We start from the raw sequence: 20,914 nt of genomic DNA on the forward strand, positions 1-20,914 counted from the left end.
CGACTTGATGACTGTCTTTGTAGGAGGAGCCCATCATATTACACATCTGCTTTAAGTCTCAAAAACCTGTTGTCAGAAGTCAGTGTAAAGAGGTCTGGCTCAAAGCATGGCAAAGAACCCCTCCTTTATACCAGAAAAGTCTGTCTCTCTGCTTTTGTTAAAAGGAAGCAAAAGACTCCTCTCTCTTGCTCTGATCTGATTGCCCCTAACCATTTAGAAGAATGGTGGAGTAACAAAATGCATAAGATCAAAGATTAGTTGATAAAATGATCAGTAATCTTTGCCATTCCTTAACCTTTCTCTCTTAAGAAAGTGTGAATGTTTATAGTACTTGGGTTGAAGTGTGATTGCAATAGAGACCATGGGTGGAATAGGTTTGGCAGCATTACTTAGCTACCTACTGATTGCAGCTAAACTAATGCAAGTGTTTTTTTATGTAGGAGGTGTAAATTGATTACCAGTGAATCCCTTGAAACCTGTAGGTTTTTTAGGCTTCTGGTTATCATTGTTAGAGCAGGCCAAAGTTTTACTTCTTTCTTCACAAGTGCTTTACTTTCCTGGGTTGGTGTATAGGAAAGAAAATCAGGTGGTCTTTTATCTGTGGTTGGCTGGTCGGGCAAGGTGAATGGGCATGGTTGCTGTCCTAAATGCATGATGCCTAAGTTATTTGGAATAATTGTGTAGTCTCAGTTCAGTTCTATGTAAATTAATCATGAAGAGGGTTCAGTAATAATTGTACTTTATTGACAGCTGTCAACATGTTTGTCATTTTGTAGAGATTAGTCAGGAATTCTACAACCATACACAAAGAATTTGACTTTTGAAATAAAATTCCTTAAGGTCACTTAAATATTCTGAGCTTTTTTTTTCCATCCAGAGGAGAGGTCACAGTTATCAAATCAATGATGAACAGAGATTTGAAGCTTTTAATCACTGACCTATGCTGCTTCTTTTAGACTCAATAGTTAAGTGACTTTTACCCAAGGTCACATAGTAAGTGGTAGAACAAGGATTTGAATTAGATCCTGTTCACTCTGTTGAACCAGCCGGCTTCCTTCAGAGGTCTTATAGCATCCTGTGCTACTCTGTACTGTCTCTAACTGACATTAGGGTTTAGCCATGGTCTTTTGTGCTAACTGCATCACTCTTGAACATGTTTAACGAAAGTGTTTTATGGATTTGACTTCCTGTTATGTATGTGTCTGGTTCCCCTGTGGGGAGTGAACTGGCCATCTTATGCCTGGTTTGACACTGATTTGGTGGCTACTTTGGGTTGACTCTCTACCTGGTTTCCAAACCTGCAGCTTCATTGTCATACTGGCATTATACCAGATTACAGGGACTTTATAATAGCTGGATCAAATTTTGCTGGACTTATTTGATACTGAAGTTTATTATTCCTAGGTGTTTTATTTCTCGTCTATCTAAGCAGAGAATTAGGACTCCAAAGCTACAAGAAGCATGAGTTTATCTGTATCTTTTTAAAAGAAACTGCTTTTGGGAATACATGCATTTAGAGTCAAATATAATATAATTTTGGGATTTCATTTCTTAATATGCCCCTGACAAAAATCAACTTGACCATTTCCTAGCTGGCAGGAAGTAGATCTGACTTAATTTTGCTCAGTCATGACAAGATCGATTTTTTTAGCAGCAACAATAATTATAGATAGTTGATTTTCATGGCTTATGGCCAAGGATGCCTTTCTCCTTCCCCTATTTTGCTGACTCCCTCTTAACCTTTAGTAAGACTTAGCTCAAACACTGCCTCCTCCAGGGAGCATCTCTTGGCTCCTCACTGCCCTCTTAGATACAGGCTCTTTATTTTTTGTTCTCTGGTGGAATCAGGCTGTTTTCCCTTGTTATATTACTTTTCACTTGGAAACAAAGGAGGCAGTTAACCCATATTAATTTTGTTTTTACTCTTAAGACTTTTTTAAAAAATGCCTATAAATTAAGTAATCCTGCTGCCTTCCTACCCTTACTGAAAAAATAACAGGGCAGGAAAGTAGAAAATTCTGCCATCTTGAAAGAGATGGAGATAAATGACACCCACATGTTTCATGTGTAGACATTTGAGAAAATGCCTATTACCTTCATAAAAATTTTTTCATAATTTCTAAATAATAGTAGCATCATGATGCAATAAAAACACTGTTACTTTAATGTCAATCATTTGACATTTGAGATTTTGGGAGTAGGAAAAGAATTTTAATCCATTCCAGCAAGGCTAAAATTAAAACAGTTTCTTTGACTTAATTTTCTCTGCTTTCATGTATATATAAACCAGTTTAAATTTTCTACCTTAGAAGTGTATCTTCAAGGTAAATTCTTAGATATAAATTGCTGGGTCAAAAGAGTGTGTAAATTGGTTTATTTTATTTTTATTATTATTATTATTATTATTATTATTATTATTATTATTATTTTGGTTAATTCTCACCCGAGGATATTTTTCCATTGATTTTTTTTTAGGGAGAGTGGAAGAGAGAGGGAAAGACAGAGAGAAACATCAGTGTGAGAGAAACACATTGATTGGTTGCCTCCTGCACGCGCCCCCCACCCCCACCCCCCACCAGGGCCCAGGCCGGGGAGGAGCCTGCAACCAAGGCACGTGCCCTTGACTAGAATTAAACCGCCCCCCCCCCCCCTTTAGTCTGCAAGCCAGTGCTCTATCTACTGAGCAAAACCGGCTAGGACTAAATTAGGTTTTTGGTTTTTTTAGATACTGTTAAATTCCCCCTCCATGGGGATTATATGAACTACATGCACCTTTTCAGAGATGTTAAAAGGCAAAACTGTGTCTTAGATTTGATGAAATTGGTACCACCCAGAGAGTTGTGAAACTAGAGGTAATACGAAAGTGTACTACTACCTTTTGCAGAGTACACACTAAATAAGGGACAACTATTACTAGTACCGTTTGTAAAATGGGGATGATATTTCCTTATCATGAGACTGGTAAGAAAATTGAATGTGGGACGATGTTTGTTAAATACTCTAGCATGGTCTGGCACCTATATTAGTGCCCTTTTTCTCTTGCATGCCTTGGGCCCTGGCTGTTTGGGTTCCACCTTAATTAGGACCTTCTTGGATTGTAAATTCATTGAGGGCAGAGTTCACGTCTGATAAATCTTTTGCAGGGAGCTTTGGATTTAAGAATATATTTTAAATGGTTGTAAATGGAATTAGACCTCAGAATATAATTCTGAATTGAGTAGTAAAAGGTTTCCTTTTCTTTTTCATGTTAACCAAGTGCTTGCATAATGCTAGCCAGCAACTGTTCGAGCACTCAGAGAAGACACTTATTGATACTTTCCTCTTTTGCCATTTGGAAATCTCTACTTAAAATCTTTGTTAGTCTCGAAGAACGCTTTAGGTAACAACAACAAAAGATGTTGATTCCTATTCTCTCTTTTCATTATGGAGTAACTCACTTATCCAGTTAAGTTAGAATGAAAGGAATTAGTTGTTACCTGTCCGCTGTCTTCTCAAGACTGCCTTATTTCAGGGGGTCTTCCTCCCATAAATTCATCTCAAATTTTTGAACGCTAGGATTTCAAACAATTGTTATTAGGTGACCTGAATTCGTAATGAATGAGGTTTCCTGGTGATTTAATATACAGTGGTTTTCATCTTTCATTTCTAAATCTGTCAGTCATGTTCAGTATAGTTCTTTTTGCATTTAACTGATACTTGAAATGGCAAGGTCCTTTCTCCAAAACATTTTAACAGTATCTATTCTTAGATGAATTCCAGTTAAGGGGAAAGGGTATGTACTAAAAGTAATCTTCAAGGCCATTAGTAAGCTGTCTACAAATATTTTCACCATGAGGGATATAGATCCATATGCCCTATTGGCTTCACTTTTTCACCTACTGGCTTCTCTTCTGACCAACATGTTTAGTTAGATGTCCCACTGTTACCTTAAATACAATATGACTTCAGTTAGTTGCATTATTTCTCCAGTCTTTTTCTTTTTCCCCACCTTTTGTCTGCACGACTTTCCTGTGTCTTCAAAGCCACTTTGTTCTCCTAATTACAGGGACCCAAAGTCTTTGAGCGTTTGACTCTTCTGGATTTATTTATTACACATGGCCAGTGAGTTCCTGAAACTGAGTTCTAATTCCAGTTTCCTTAACATGCTTTTTTTTTTTTTTACATTTCTTCCTTCCTTCGCAACCCTGCTGCTCTCATTTTTTTCTAGACTTCAAAAATCATCAGCTAGTTACTCTGCTTTTGCCTTTCTACCCACACTGTCCTCCAATTAATCTTTCTTAAGTATGGCTTTTATTGTGTGGGTGTGTGTGTGTGTGTTTCCTTTTCTGCTTGAAGTGTGGCTCCTTGTTATCCTTAGTGTAGGACACCCTGACTCTTGGGTTAATTTTATCTATCAAATTGTATCTCTTTCTACTCCTTAATACAAATTATCTCTTTGCTAGTCTTCTCCTTGATGTTCCCTTATATAATGAAAAAAAAATACCAGATTAGAAGGGAAGAAGGTTAAACTTTTTATTATGAAAAGTTTCAAGCATATATGGCAGTAGAGAGAGTAATGAACTCCTGTGTATCATATCTGCCCACTTCAATAACTTTCAACCTTTTGCCAATCTTGTTTTATCCATCTCTGTATCTCTTCCCCACTCCGATTTTTTTTTTTCTTGTGGGTATTTGAAACCTACCTAGAATTACTTTCAATTTATTTTTTATTTAATTTCCTTATTCTTTAAATTTAGTGCTTTTTAGTGAATTAAACTATACTAGTACTTGTCAAAGTAAAAAATTATAGCTTGGTAGTTTTAAAAATAACTTTTTTATTATAAAAGTGATTCACATGGGGAAAAGATTGGAAAAGAAGACAAAGTATATACCAAAAATCAACTTGCTCAGAAATTCACTACCCAAAGATAACTACTTTTAACATTTTGGCATCTGTCTTCTAATCTTTTTCTTACAAGTTTGTTTTTGTGTTTGTTGAGTTATACAAAAGAGTAATTAGAAAAAGATATGTCCCTGCCATACTCTTGAACCATAATAGCAGATCATAATATTCTGTTTCCTGTTTGCTAAATCTGGCCCATAAACAAAATCAAACAATACAGACATCATTCCAGGTTGTACTGCTGGAGGCATGTTTTGTCATTATTATGATTTTACCCATAAGTGCTTAGTTTAGAGCAGAAGTAATTGCAGGTTTTTATTACTGTCAGGTATTGGGGGCCACCAACTTGGTACATTGGATTGACTCAGCATTTTAAAGTTTTAGACTTGAGACTTTTAGAAGTTGGAGTCTTCTGTGTGTATTGCATGGAGGATTGCGTTCAAGTCCTGCTTCTGATACCGTATCATTTTATTCTTCCCATCTCTGTGGGATGAGAAATTCTTACAGGTAAGGGTACGATCATGTAAATTTCTGTCCCCATAGGGCCTGGCACAGAATACTTAGTGGATTATTCCAAATGTAGCTTCTTTTGACACATTTTGGGAGCCAGGAATGGGATGAACACATACATTGCCTATCCATTATTAGTTATCTATTCCTACGAAATATGCTACCTCAAAATTTAGCAGCTTAAAACAACAAACGCTTGTTTTCTCACACAGTTTCTGTGAGCCAGGAATCCAGGAGCAGCTTAGCTGGGTGGTTCAGCTCAGAGTGTTTGTGGTGTTGCAGTTATCTAAAGGTTTAACTGAGACTGGGGGGCCTACTCCAAGATGGTTCACCCACATGGCTCTTGTCGGAAGTTTCAAGTCCTCGCCATGTGGGCTTCTCCATAGGCTGCTTAAGTGTAACAATATGGCAGCTGGCTTCCCTCAGAGCAAGAAGAAAAATCCAGTGTCTTCTATGACCTGGTGTCAGAAGTTACATACCAACATTTCCATTTTATTCTGTTTTTTTAGGAGTGAATCTCAAGTCTAGTCTACTCAAGAAGGAAATTAGACTACACCTATTGAAAGGAAGAGTATCAAAGAATCTGTTAAACATATTTTAAAATCGCCACACATGTGTTACGTACATAAACTTCCAATTGATAAATATTCAACTTTGGGGTGACCTGACCCCAATGAACCTCATTTTTAGTAGGCTCTTGGATTAATTCTGATACACCCTATAATTTTGAGATTTACTGACTTAAATAAGTGGAGAGAGAGAACCCTGTTCATGGATTAAAAGACATGAGAGTGTTTCCAAATTGTCCTATGAACACAGTTCCCAGCTGGCCTTTTCTTTTTTTAAAAGAAATTGACAAAATGAATCTAAAACTTATATGGAAATGCAGAAGACATAGAATAGCCAAAATTACTTTTAAAAGAATAAAGCTAAAGTACTTAATATTATCTGATTTCAAAACTTCCTATGAACAAGAACCTTACTGTGAAGCTATAGTAGTAGATAGTGTCTGTGTAAAGATAGGATATAGTTGAGAAATAGGCCTGTGATTATATGGTCACTTCATTTTCATTAAAGAGGTCAAGGCAATTCAATGGGGAAAGGGCTATCTTTTCAAAAAATGGTGAAAGAGCAACTGGGTATCTTTATAGATTAAAAAATGTGCCCTGTGTGTCCCTTACCTCTGTAAAACTCTTAGAAAAAACCTATTCACAGTATATATAGCTAACCAAATAAGTCGTAATCCAGAATGTATAAAGAACTCTTACAACTCAGTAATAAGACAAATATTTTTAAAATGGGGGAGAGATTTGAAGATATACTACATTAAAGAAGATATATGAGTGGCCAATAAACACATGAGAAAATACTCATCATTTAATGGAATCTTCCAAGGAAAATTTCACAAAGCAGCCCAGACAAGGCCTCCCATTACCCTGCCTCTAAAACCAAGACGTGTTACAAATGCCATTAGAATCTTGTCATTGTGCTTTTTAAAAATATATATATATTGATTGATTTCAGAGAGGAAGGAAGAGAGAAAGAGAGAGAGAGAAACATTAATGATGAGAAAGAATCATTGATCGGCTGCCTCCTGCACACCACTGGGGATAGAGCCCACAACTTGGGCATGTGCCCTTAACTGGAATCAAACCCGGGACCCCTCATTCCACAGTCCCACACTCTATCCATTGAGCCAAACTGGCTAGGGCTGTGCTTTTTTTTTTTTTTAATCCTCACCCGAGGACATGCTTAGAGAAAGGAAAGGGGGTGGGGGGAAGAAACATTGGTGTGAGAGAAAAACATTGATCAGTTGCCTTCCATACGTGCCCTGAACAGGGATGGAACCTTTCAGTGCACAGGATGAAGCTCAACCCACTGAGCCACTCTAGCTGGGTGTCTTCTTGACTGGCCTGTCAAGGTGGGCAGGCAGGAGATAACTCATGACTCCTCTTAACTGACTCATCTCTTATGGTTGCAGATTCTCATAAACACAAAGATAAACACAAAGATCGGGAACACCGGCACAAAGAGCACAAGAAGGACAAGGAGAAGGACCGAGAAAAGTCCAAGCATAGCAACAGGTAAGGGTTGAACCAGCAAATCCTTCATTCCTCAGCTGGTTGGCTGTGCCTTGGCTCACCTAGACTAGGCTTTAACTTGAGCTACAGTTAGACGTCCTGGATAGCAAAGTAAGCAGAGACTGTATTTGATTCAAGTTTTTAAGAGATAGCCTTGATAATTCAGGCTTTACTGGTGATTCCATTGTTCAGATCAGGAAGTGTAAGGCAAGTATAGTGAATTTCCATTCAATATATATACCTCATTAAAAGTATAATTTTTAAGTAAGTCAGCTATGGCTTCATTGTAGTATGATGGAATTTAATCAAGTGTCCAGAGAAATTGTCTTGATTAAAGGTGACTAGATTGGAGACATGATCTACTTTTTCCTTCTTTCTATACTTTTAAAAGGGTATAAATTAAAAACTCTTAACTTGGGTTTCCATGGTCTGTGAGCTCCTGAAATCATATGCAAAAGATTGAATATATGAGATTCTCCTGGAGAGGGCATTCCTAGCTTTCATCAGGTTATCAGAGGAGTTCAGCTCTCATAAAAGCCGATGACCCACCAATATAAATGAAACTCAGTAGTGCTGCCCTCTGGGATCCAAGCCTCAGCAATATGTTTTTTTGTTTGTTTTGCGCCCATTTTTTTGGTGTAGGAGGCAAGTAGGTAAGCTCAAAGATGTGTAGGGTATCTTTGGATATAGTACTACTTGTTGAAAATGAGGACTTAGGCTTCTATTTTGAGTTAAAGGCAGTTGGTGAGAAAGTTGTATGGTATTCCCATGGTAGCTTAAGTTTTGTTAGAAGGGAATGTAAAGATTAAACATTTATTAGAACTAGTGCCTCCAGCCTAGAATCTCTTAGAACTACACTTGGTTCTTGAACAACTTGTTGGTCCACTTATATGCATTTTTTTTCCCAATAAATACTGTAAATGTATTTTCTTTATAACATTTTCGTTCCTCTGGGGGCTTACTTTATTATAAGACTAAGTATATAATGCATATAACATACAGAATATGTGCTAATTGACTGTTTGTGTTATTGATAAGGCTTCCAGTCAACAGTAGGCTATTAGTAGTTCAGTTTTTGTGGAGTCAAAAATTATACGTGGATTTTTGACTATGCATGGGGTGGAAGGTTGGTACCTCTACCCCCTCATTGTTCAAGGGTCAGTTATACTTCATTAGCTTGGTTTATTGGCTGTAGACAAGTTAAAGTGAGAATTGCTTTTAAAGTATGTTCTTTTTATGAATCATTAAAATTTAAAAATACTTTTCTTTTTATGAATACGTTTCTGAACCATTAAAATAAGTAGGTTAATTTTCTCTAGTGGGAATATTTCTTCATGAATCATCTCCCACTTCTGTGGTCTTTTTTTCTCCACTGTTAACTCATTTCTTGCTACCTGATCATCTAGTTTCCATTTTCATTACTCTAGTGAATTTAATCTTAGTAGATTAGGTGAAGAAATGCTCATTTTCATGTTACCAGAAATTTTGTCCATAAAGACTTTAAAAAGATAGAGGTTAATATTGAAAACTTGAAAAAATTGATCCCTTCTTCTCTGGTACATACTTCACCAATCATGATTTGCAATTGTGGTGGGAGAAAAGATTGGGTAAAAGTGGCATAAAAGGCTTTAGGACATAATTTTGGTCCTGCCCTGACGTCAGAATTTCCTTTTTAAAAATAAAGGATGTGATTTTGGTTTTATTTTTCTTGAAAAATCCACAGTAGCTTAATTACCTCTATCTGGCAGAAGGCCTCTTGTCTTGGTCCACCTGCTTTGGTCTCATGTGATGTTGGCTAGGTTAAATAGCCTTTCTTAACTCAGCTTTCTCACCTTCCTCAGTTTCCTCATATTACATGCTTCAGAGGGGACCAGTCAATAAGCATAAAAGCACTGTAACTGTGAACTGCTCTACAAATGTGGGAGATATTTTGTACATTCATCCTAGCATACTTTCCAAGATTATAGTATAGGCAAATTCAGGAATTTGTCCTGTGCAATTTTGTGTCTTTTAATATTTTCTTCATGTCTACTCAAAATGCTTAAGAAAATAATAGCCTGTTTGCAAGAGGCATTGGAAAACCTGGCCTGAGTTTCTGTTTACACATGACTACATGACTAAATCTAGCCCTGGATCTCTAATTCACATGTGAATAACTTTAAGACAGTTTAAGTGGATGATGTGTTGTAAGCAGACTTTTAAATACTTTCTGTTTGACCTCTATTGACACACTACCTCTTTGCAACAAAGGAAGTGTCTTGGTTATAGTCCATCAAAATCCTGTACACCGTGTTCCTTTTTTAAGTGGCTTCTAATCTTTCAAGTAGTTTTGGGTTTTTTCATTTTTCTTCTGTAGCAGATTAAGGAAACCTTGAGGCTTGTTAAGTCACCTGTGAAGCCCAGAATAATTAAGATTTCATATATTCTGTTTGAAAATGCTTCACTTTATTCTGATACTTTGTTAACAGTAATGTGTTTGTGTGTTCCTTTCTACTGTTAGATTTTAGCATCAGTCATTTTTCCTTGGGTTACACTAAGGACCCATATCCAGGAGGCATCTTTTTGCTATGTAGTAACATGTGCTGCATACTTGGAATGTCAGAGAATGGAAAACCAGCCTTTCTGTTGAGAGAATGGGATGTGGACCCACCCCTCAAGGGATCCCATCTTATTCCTGTGATTTTCCCTTTGTTCTCAAGGTGAAAATAAGGGAAAGGGTATTAAAGATTTTTCATCTTATCTCTTTGTGTATTCAGGAGTCTGAGGTGATATGCTCATAGTCACAGGGCAATAGGGTAGTAGAGAGAGGATGAGACCAGGGCTTCTGAATCCTCATGTTTTTCTTCCACTACATTATTCTTTCCAGTCAAAAACAAAACAAAACAAAAACTCCCTCCCCAAGGAAGGTTAGTTGTGTAACTCAACTGTCTGTGTTTAAATAATAAGCACCTCTTTCTCATTTGCATGTCATAAGCAGCTCAGCGTTTAAAATGCCAGAGCATTTCAGGCACGGCCTCTCACTTTGGGCCCCAAATCTCTAAAGTTTTTGGCACTAGTTGTATTAGTCTCATTAAATTCTGACCCAATGAAAACCCCTTCTCTGACTATCTCCTGTTTTGTCTGTAACATCACAGGAAGAGTTTATACCAAAGTCAAGTAAAAATAATTTCTTCTGTTTATCTCTGACACTGCTTCTTTCTGTTAGCATTAATATTTAGCACTTTAGATCCTTGTAAAAAAAATGTATATATAGATCCTCCCCCAAAAAACCCAAAAGGAATACTATTTCTTTTTAAGATGTTTAAAATGGATTTTTAGAGAGAGAGGAAGGGAGAGGGGAAGAGAGAGAGAAATATTGATGTGAGAGTGTATCATTGATTGCCTCCTGCATGCCATTCCCACCAGGATGAGTGTGAGGGGGCAATTGAGCCTGCAACTCAGGCATGTGCCCTGACCAGAAATCAAACTGGCAACCTTTTGGTGCATGGGACAACACCCCCACCCAACTGAGCCACACTGACCAGGGCAGGAATACTCTTACTAGATGCTAAAGAATCACTGGGCTTGTAGGCTCTCACGAAACACTTCTCTTGAAAGGTTGCATTATTTTTTTTTATCCTCACTTGAGGCTATGTTTATTAATTTTTAGAGAGAGAGGAAGGGGCATCAATCGGTTGCTTCCCACACATTCATCTGGGGATTGAACCTGCAACTTTTTGGTATGCAGAATGACTCCAATCAAGTGAACCAACTGCCCACGGTGAAAGGTTACATTCTTAGCCATAAATTATCTTTAATACTAGACCTCCTCTGTGAACAACATTATTAAAAGCAATTTTGGCCCCAGCCAGTGTGGCTTGGTTGGGCGTCAGTCTGTGTACCAAGAGGTTGCTGGTTTGATTCCTGGTCGGGGCACATGCCTGGGTTGCAGCCAGTCGATGTTATGTTCTCATATTAGTGTTTCTTTCTTCTCCCTTCCTCTCTCTAAAAATCAAACTATTTTTTTCTTTATTGAGTAAGGTATTACATATGTGTCCTTATTACCCCCCTACTCCTGCCCCCACCCCCCCACTCATGCTGCTGTAAGAAAGAAGGAATTCTTGCCATTTGAAACTATTTTTTTTAAGGCAATTGGGGAATGGATGGTGGTATTAGAAAATAAAGGCTATCACATATGTGAAAAACAAGATTCTTCCTGCTGGTTTATTTTTTATTTTTTAATTTTATTTTGTTTAAAGTATTATATATAGTAGTACATATGTCTCCTTTTTTCCCCCCCCCAATTGACCTTCCCCCGCCTCCCCGCCCCCACCCCCCCCCAGGGGCTTTGTCCCCATAAGAAAGGTTGCATACAAGTCCTTCAGTTGATCTCTTACCTACCCCCCACCCCCAACACTCCCCAGCCTTCCCACTGTAATTTGACAGTCTGTTCAATGCTTCTCTGCCTCTGTATCTATCATTTTGTTCATCAGGTTATAATGTTCTTTATTATCCATAAATGAGTGAGATCATGTGGTGTTTTTCTTTCACTTCCTGGCTTATTTCACTTAGCATAATGCTCTCCAGTTCTATCCATGCTGCTGCAAATGGTAAGAATTCCTTCTTTTTTTTTTTTTTATAGCAGCGTAGTATTCCATTGTGTAGATGTACCATAGTTTTCTAATCCACTCATCTGTTGATGGGCATTTAGGCTGTTTCCAAATCTTGGCTATTGTAAATTGTGCTGCTATGAACATAGGGGTGCATATATCCTTTCTGAAATGAATTTGGCAATATAGCAGGATACAAAATTAACACCCAGAAATCTATGGCCTTTTTATACACCAATAATGAACTCACAGAAAGAGAAATGAAAAAAACAATCCCATTTACCATTGCACCAAAAAAATTAAGATACCTAGGAATAAACTTAACCAAGGACGTAAAAGACTTGTACTTGGAAAATTACAGGACATTGAAAAAAGAGATAGAGGAAGACATAAACAAATGGAAGAACATACCATGTTCATGGATTGGTAGAATCAACATCATTATAATGTCCATACTACCCAAAGCAATCTATAGATTCAATGCAATACCTATTAAAATACCAATGGCATATTTCAAAGATCTAGAACAAACTCTCCAAAAATTCATCTGGAATAAAAAAAGACCCCAAATAGCCACAGCTATCCTAAGAAAGAAGAACAAAGTTGGAGGGATCACAATACCAGACATCAAACTATATTACCATGCCACGGTTCTCAAAACTGCCTGGTACTGGCACAAGAACAGACATATAGACCAATGGAAGAGAATAGAGGCCCCAAAATTGACCCAAGCCATTATACTCAATTAATATTCGACAAAGGAGGCAAGAGCATACAATGGAGTCAAAACAGCCTCTTTAATAAATGGTGCTGGGAAATTTGGTCAGATACATGCAAAAAAATGAAACCAAATCACCAACTTACACCACACACAAAAACAAACTCAAAATGGCTAAAGGACTTGAATATGAGACGGGAAGCCATAAAAATCCTACAAGACTCCATAGGCAACAAAATTGCAGACATATGTTGTAGCAATATCTTTACAGACATAGATCCTAGGGCAGGGGTCCTCAAACTACGGCCTGCGGGCCACATGCAAATACAAATACTGTATTTGTTCCCGTTTTGTTTTTTTACTTCAAAATAAGATATGTGCAATGTGCATAGGAATTTGTTCATAGTTTTTTTTTAATCTATAGTCCGGCCCTCCAACGGTCCGAGGGACAGTGAACTGGCCCCCTGTTTAAAAAGTTTGAGGACCCCTGTCCTAGGGCAATAGAGACTAAGGAGAAAATAAACAAATGGGATTACATCAAAATAAAAAGCTTCTGCACAGCAAAAGAAACCATCAACAAAACAACAAGAAAGCCCACTGCATGGGAGAACATATTTGCCAATGTTATCTCCGATAAGGGTTTAATCTCCAACATTTACAGGGAACTCATACAACTCAACAAAAGGAAAATAAACAATCCAATCAAAAAATGGGCAAAGGACCTAAATAGCCTCTTTTCAAAAGAGGACACTCAGAAAGCCAAGAGACACATGAAAACATGCTCAAAGTCACTAATTATCCGGAGATGCAAATCAAAACGACAATGAGGTACCACCTCACACCTGTCAGAATGGCTATCATCAAATCAACAAATGACAAGTGCTGGAGAGGATGCAGAGAAAAAGGAACCCTCCACTGCTGGTGGGAATGCAGACTGGTGCAGCCACTGTGGAAAACAGTATGGCGTTTCCTCAAAAATTTTAAAATGGAACTGCCATTTGACCCAGTAATACCACTTCTAGGAATATCTTCCTGCTGGCTTTTGACTGTGTGCCTCTCTTGCCAGTTTTAAACCCGACACTTAGGCTGAAGTGACAGATTTTGGAAAGCCAGGGAAGACAGAAAAGCACTGCTGTGAAATAGTAAACAAGTGCTTTTCCCGCCACGTTGGCCTTGCTGATCCATACAGTCAGTGTGAGAGACATTTGAGAGTAAGGATGCTTTGGATTCTGCTTTCCTTTCAGTTCCAGATCCTACTTGAAGTAGAATTAAGAGAATGTAGGATCTTAGGAAGATGTACTGGAATTAAGCAATTGTATTAGTGGAATTTCAGATTAGGGAAATTTTTCAGAAGGTAATCAAAATTTTTAAAAAATATATTTTTTTATTGATTTTAGAGAGGAAGGGAGAGGGAGAGAGAGAGAGAAACATCAGTGATGACAGAGAATTATTGATTGGCTGCCTCCTGCACACCCCTCACTGGGGATGGAGCCCACAACTGGGCACGTGCCCTGACCGGGAATCAAACTGTGACCTCCTGGTCTATAGTTCGAAGCTCAACCACTGAACCACACTGGCCGGGCTGAAGGTAATCAAATTTAAAAAGAGATGTTTACTCCTGTTTTTTGGGTTTTTTTGGTGAGCTGTTTGCTGAAGCCTTTTATTTATCTGCACATCCCTGTATCATCAACCTGTCTGGGGGAAATGAACAATTAACATAGGTAGGTAGAGAAGAGGGTTGGGTACTTTAGAAATGAGGAAACTGAGTACATCACCACCATTCACATGGGAATTAATGTGATGTAGTGAAAAGCACACTAAAGTAGAACTCAAGGCCAGGTTCTCCCATTTACTAACCTGTGTGCCCCACATTTACTAGCTGTGTGTCCTAATCCAAGCCACTTAACTTCCGGGTCTCATTTTCCATTTTGGTCAAGTGTTGAGAGCATTACTGGCCCAGTCATGTTTTCGAGTTTGTTATAACGTACTAAACAATTGAAATGATGGTGGTGGTGGTGATGACAGTGATGATTGCCACAAAGCCTGGTGAGTATCAATGAGATATATTGGAGCTGTCAATTTTGTTAGTTGAATCTAACTTATTAAAGATTTCATGGTGGAAACAGCATTTGCGTTAGTCATTGAAAGATGGTTAAAATCTTTTATATATATATATATATATATATGGAGAGAGAGAGAGAGAAAAGGAGAGGGAGAGAGATAGAAGAATCAATGATGAGAGAGAATCATTGATTGGCCGCCTCCTGCACACCCCCTCCTGGGGATTGAGCCCGAAACCTGGGCATGTGCCCTTGGTCAGAATCGAACCTGGGACCCTTCAGTCTGCAGGCTGACGCTGTATCCACTGAGCCAAACCGGCCAGGGCAAGATGGTTAAAATCTTGACAAAGAAAGGTGATGGCTAGAAAGAGGGGCATTTCAGACAATAAGAAAAGCATGAACAAATCATGGAAGCATTGTGTAATATACTTTGCTCTGAGAAGACTCCTGTTGGGTGGGTGCCTGGATTAACATGATGGAATGGTAGAAAATGAGGCCATAAAAGTGACTTGGGGCAAGAAGTTGGGACATTAAAAAAAAAAAGTTTGGGACTTGATTCTAAAGGGAACAAGAGGCCACTGAAAATAGTTGAGAAAGGGAGATAAAGAATTTAGCCACAAATGGCATGAGGGGTCTGAGAAAAATGGCTCCTAGTTTGGATAACTGGGTGGCTGTTTACCCTATTAATAGAGGTAAGGAACTTAGAGATAGGGGAGAAATGGAAGTTGAGTGTATGTATTGGCTTGGCACATCCCTTTATCCTTTCTGGCCTGCAAACAAAGAATTAAATAATTTCTGAGATTCCATTCAACTCAAAGTTCCAATAATTCTCGTGATTTTGAGCATTCAGTGATAAGCATTAAGAAATCTTTAATTCTGAAGAGTCTTTCAGAAACTGCTGTTGTGTTTTTCCCCCCAAGACAACAACTTAATTTACCTAGAATTTTTATTTAGCAAACATTTAAGCTTTAATTGTCTGCTTTCAAGGGGCTATGTATTTCCTCCTTTCACAGCCTTGAAGCTCTCTCAGCTCTCGGCTCTCCTTTAGAAATCCACTGGGATTCTATTGACCTGCAGTGAAGGATTTGCTGCCTTGAGCAGTCAGGTAGCTGAGATGAGTGCCTACCCTTAGCCATTAGTGGCTAAGTCCTGTCAGAAGATAAAGAGGCTCCTTCTGCCCCCTAGCAGTGCCTCATTTTTTTGTTTGTTTGCCTCACTTGATATTTTTCCATTGATTTTTAGAGAAAGTGGAAGGGAGGGTGGAAGGGAAAGGGAGAGACAGAGAAATATCGATGTGAGAGAGACACATTGATTGGTTGCCACTCACACGCACCCTAACCAGGGCCAGGAATTGAGCCTGCAACTAGTTACATGCTCTTAGCCGAAATTGAACCCAGGACCCTTCAGTCCACAGGCCGACACTCTATCCACTGAGCCAAACCGGCTAAGGCTAGCAGTGCTGCGTTTTTGCTTTATTTGGGAAGTATTGTAACACAGCTGTCCACTCTGGAGCCACACTGCCTAAGTTTAAATCCTACTTATCTCTCCTTAGATATGTCTCCTTGGGTGAGTTACTTAACCTTACCTGCCATGTCTCAGTTTCCACATCTGTAAAATGGAGATACTAGAACTTATCTCAGTCTTTTTATGGGAATTAAATTGCTTAGAAGAGTGCCAGGCACTTAGTGGTATTCAAGTATCTGTTAAATACTTTTATTGATGATAGAGGACAGATTGGGGTGTTTTTTTGTTTGTTTGTTTTCTTTAACAGCTTTAAATGGTTTCCCATAGCCAACATCCTAGCGTCCCAGAATATCAGACACGGGCTTTTTGTTTTGTTTTCTGAAGAGATAGCAAATGCTATCCCGGGGCAGAAGGAAAATAAATGCTTCTCCCTCCTGGCATCTCCCTTCCATCTTCTGCCCGAGTGCCTAAGAGTAATAACCCTGGTCAAACTTGTCTGCTCAGCTCCAGCAAGGGTCATAGACAAAGCTTTCACTGTCGTCAACTTTAAAAATAGTGTAGGTTACTTTTTCCTTAGTGGAATTTAGCTAATTGAAGCCTAAGACTGGCATGAACACTCTTGGAGAGGTGGCTTTGACTCTTGCCATTTGTTCTCTTTGGCATTGACTTCTGCTTATCCAGACTCTGCTGGTGTGGTGGATCTTATCCTCAGACAGACATGAGCCTTGAGCCCCAAGGAGTCAGCATGTGTGCATAGCCACTAATTGGGTGTTTTCTCATTCAGAGTTGCTGATGATGAAGTTCCTATTTCATCCCAAAGTGTGACCATTACAAAGGTTCTGAAATATTAGCTACCGTCAGTGCTTTGACCTTCAGTGTATCTCAGTCTAAATTCATTTTTTAAAATACATGTTCTTCAAATCTTTTGGTTCCATACTATGACCAGTTTTAAGCCTTTCTTCCAGTTTATTTTTCTTATTTATCCCTGCTGAAGTTTCTTCAATTTCTCCAACATCTGTTCTACAGCCTCTGAACTGGCTGGTATTTGTAGCCTTCAGTGGTATTTAGTGAGTTTGATATTGTGTATGTAAAAGTAGTGGATCACTATAAAGGCAAGAGTAACATCTCTTAAAACAGGCAGTCAACACATGAACTCCTGCACTGGTCTAAATTTCCATCATCTATCAGTGGGAAAGGTGCTGCTCTTTAAGCCACCATAAAAGCCAAGTTAGTTCTAAACATTTTGGAAAAGAGGTACATGCTAGGAAATCCTGAGTGATGATGAGTTGGCCTAACTCAGTGGTTGGCAAACCGCGGCTCGCGAGCCACATGCGGCTCTTTGTCCCCTTGAGTGTGGCTCTTCCACAAAATACCACGTGCGGGCACGCACATACAGTGCGATTGAAACTTCGTGGCCCGTGCGCAGAAATTGGTTTTCTGCCTGGGCGAGTCTATTTTGAAGAAGTGGTTCGGAAGTGGGGGTGTCGTCGGTCAGGCGGCGGGAAACACAGCGGCAGGCGGGCCGCGGGATACGCTGCGTGGGGGAGGCATGCACGATTCATGGACGAGTTGAGTGAGCCAATCAAGATGAGTGTGGCCCTAACTGGTTTGGCTCAGTGGATAGAGCATCGGCCTGCGAACTGAAAGGTCCCAGGTTCGATTCTGGTCAAGGGCATGTACCTTGGTTGCGGGCACATCCCCAGTGGGGGGTGTGCAGGAGGCAACTGATCGATGTTTCTAACTCTCTATCTCTGTCCCTTCTTCTCTGTAAAAAATCAATACAATATATTAAAAAAAAAAAAAAAGACGAGTGTGGATGGGAGAGTTGGAAGGGGTCGACCTCAGCGAACGTACCTCAATCAGATTGAGGACGTTTTTAGCAAAGGTCAGCATAGGAGTACCCTAATTAAGTTAACAATGTACCTACCTATATAGTTTAAGTTAAAAAAATTTGGCTCTCAAAAGATATTTCATTCGTTGTACTGTTGATATTTGGCTCTGTTGACTAATGAGTTTGCTGACCACTGGCTTAACTGATCCCAGATTTGCTCCATTTTCTACCACTGGCCAAATCCTGCTCCTAATTTCTGTGGCACAGCCCTAATTAGACATGTGTCTATCACAGGACTTTGTCTCCCAGATGCATTTGCTCCTTCAGGTAGATTCCTAGGAAGCACTGGCACCATGGTTTGCCCTTTGCCAGCACTTCTGCCCCTGTAGGGGTTATGGATGAGGGGTAGGACCTCAGACCTCTCTATTTCGGGAGATAGAGATAGGAACAGCAACTGACAAGTAGATATATTAACATTGTATTAAAAGGCCTAGTAGGGCTCCACAAACTCGAATTTCTAACAGTTCCAGTGAAATGCCTTGTATACCACAAGATGTCCTTACTCCTAAATCATCTGAGTTCACTTAATATAAAAATCCAAACCTGTTCTCTTACATCTAAACATTGGGAGAGAATTTCCTTTGGAAAGTCAAGTTGATAGTTTCATTTCATTCTGGTCTTTGTGTTTGATTATGACTACAACGGGGTTACTATTCTAACAGGGACTTTGAATTTCCTGAATCGATTTCCCTCTGGGTAGCAGGCAGAGGAAGTATCTGACTTTTTTTCACTTTCCTGGGTGGCCTGCATACTGTCTCACTGCCTTGTCATTTGTTGCCTTCTTTCCCCTTATCTCTGGTCAGTGTGATAATGAACAACAAAGCTGAAAGCTGGAGGGCTGTGTGCACTTACAAATTGCCTGTGCTGTGAATGCCAAAAGGCCAGAAAGCCAGTTTTGTAGTGAAATAGAGTAATGTTCTAAGAAATGCCTTCATTGAGGAAGAGAACAAGGGGGAACAGTGGAACATAAAGGAGGATAGAGTGTTTCTACATTTAGATTCCTGAATTGGCCATTTATAGTTTTGTGGGAAGACAAAATGAGGAGCAGCTATCTCAAAAGGTTTTATCATTTCAGTTATCCAAGATCTCTATTCTAGAAAGTTTCTACTTGGTGGTAAAATAAAGTCTTGACCTTAATATATCTCAGATTGGCTGTGCATTTGTCTCCTGCTCTAATCTGCCTTTAGTGGTAGGTATTAACTTCATGAAAATGTAATGGTATTGATTTAGTGGGAGGCACTCTGAACTTGGAGATGGAAACATGAGTTTAAATCTTAACTTTGCTTCTTTCTAACATATAACTTTGAATAAGACTGAACTCCAGGCTCCTCTGTTTCTTAATCAGTCTAAGGCAGCTGTTCTCAACCTGTGGGTCGCGACCCCTTTGGCGGTTGAACGACCCTTTCACAGGGGTCGCCCAAGACCATCCTGCATATCAGATATTTACGTTACGATCCATAACAGTAGCAAAATTACAGTTATGAAGTAGCAACGAAAATAATTTTATGGTTGGGGGTCACAACATGAGAAACTGTATTTAAAGGGCCAGAAGGTTGAGAACCACTGGAAGGGATTGAATGAAACAATGTGTGTGAGGATTGAATGAAACAATGTATGTGAACATACCAAGCACATTGCTTGCTTAGAGTTTTTCACTTTGTGGGGGGAAGTATATTCATCCAGTAATATCATGGATGTAATTGTTGCATATTTTTTGCTTTTAGGCAAAAACTTGTGTAGATGTCCATAAATATCTCCTACAGTTAATGTTAAAAAAAAACACACAGACAACTAAAACTACAATGCCTGTAGAATAGAATAGTGATAATTACCATACATTTTACTGGTAATATTAAAATCATGTGTAAACTCCTGAAGTGGATCAGTTGCAATTTTGGCAACTTTGCAATTTTACCCGTCATTCTAAACCTGGAGTGTTATGCAATTGAGAGCTATTTTTGTACAGAGTAAAGAATAAATTTTTTGATAAAACATTGCATTTTGGTAAAAACAGATTATGAGAGCACAGTGCATAGAGAATGACATCATAATGATGCTGAGAATAAAAAGCCCGGTGGGAAAGCTTGGTTGCCATGTGCCTCTAGGCACACAGGAACTAGACTCAGCTGTTATGAGTTCAAAAGAAAAGTTTGCTCAGGTGGAAACTTGTTATTTCAATATGTGGCACCTCTGAATAACCTAAGGAGGGCATAGTATATAAACAAGGGAAAATGGACTTTTTCCCCCCAGACATTTCCTAGATCTTCCCTATCCTGTAGTTGTGTGTTTCTATTAGGCCCCATATCCTCTGGCTAGATTTCATAGTTTCTCCTTATTACTCGACCCCCTATATCCATTTGGGGCTCCTTTTGTGTACAGAAATGTATGTGACAGCAGATGCTCTCCTGACCCAGGTTCTTTGGCTCTCACCTCACTAGATGCTATCATTTGTTTATCCATTTTTGGCCTTCAGTGTAGCTAAGTAAGCTGGCCGAATCTCTTTAGGACAAAATTCATGGGGTGAACATAACGTAATGAGCCCATTGCTGGTAAAATCTTTTTTTTTTTCTGGGCTGAAGGTGTTAAATGTGACAGATGGGAAATGCAGTCTGTGGTGGGAAAGGCAAGGTGCCCATAGGCCTGATTGTCCCTGTCAGCTGTTTTGTGTGTGGGATGAACCCCACCAATTCATAGCACTTGAGTTCAAACTTCCTTTTGT

At 39.0% G+C, this 20,914-nt stretch overlaps 1 protein-coding gene across 2 annotated transcripts in view; it reads left to right on the forward strand.

Moving 5' to 3' along the window:
• The window catches only part of TOP1 (DNA topoisomerase I), an 82,551-nt gene that overhangs the window by 22,141 nt on the left and 39,496 nt on the right, over positions 1–20,914 (forward strand). For both annotated transcript variants that reach the window (XM_006085178.3, XM_023750880.1), the window contains exon 3: positions 7,374–7,476. In XM_006085178.3, the coding sequence (XP_006085240.1) occupies positions 7,374–7,476 (103 nt within the window). The remainder of the gene's footprint in view (positions 1–7,373; positions 7,477–20,914) is intronic.

The sequence above is a fragment of the Myotis lucifugus genome, unplaced genomic scaffold (assembly GCF_000147115.1).
Source record: "Myotis lucifugus unplaced genomic scaffold, Myoluc2.0 scaffold_16, whole genome shotgun sequence".
Classification (NCBI taxonomy): Eukaryota; Metazoa; Chordata; class Mammalia; order Chiroptera; family Vespertilionidae; genus Myotis; species Myotis lucifugus.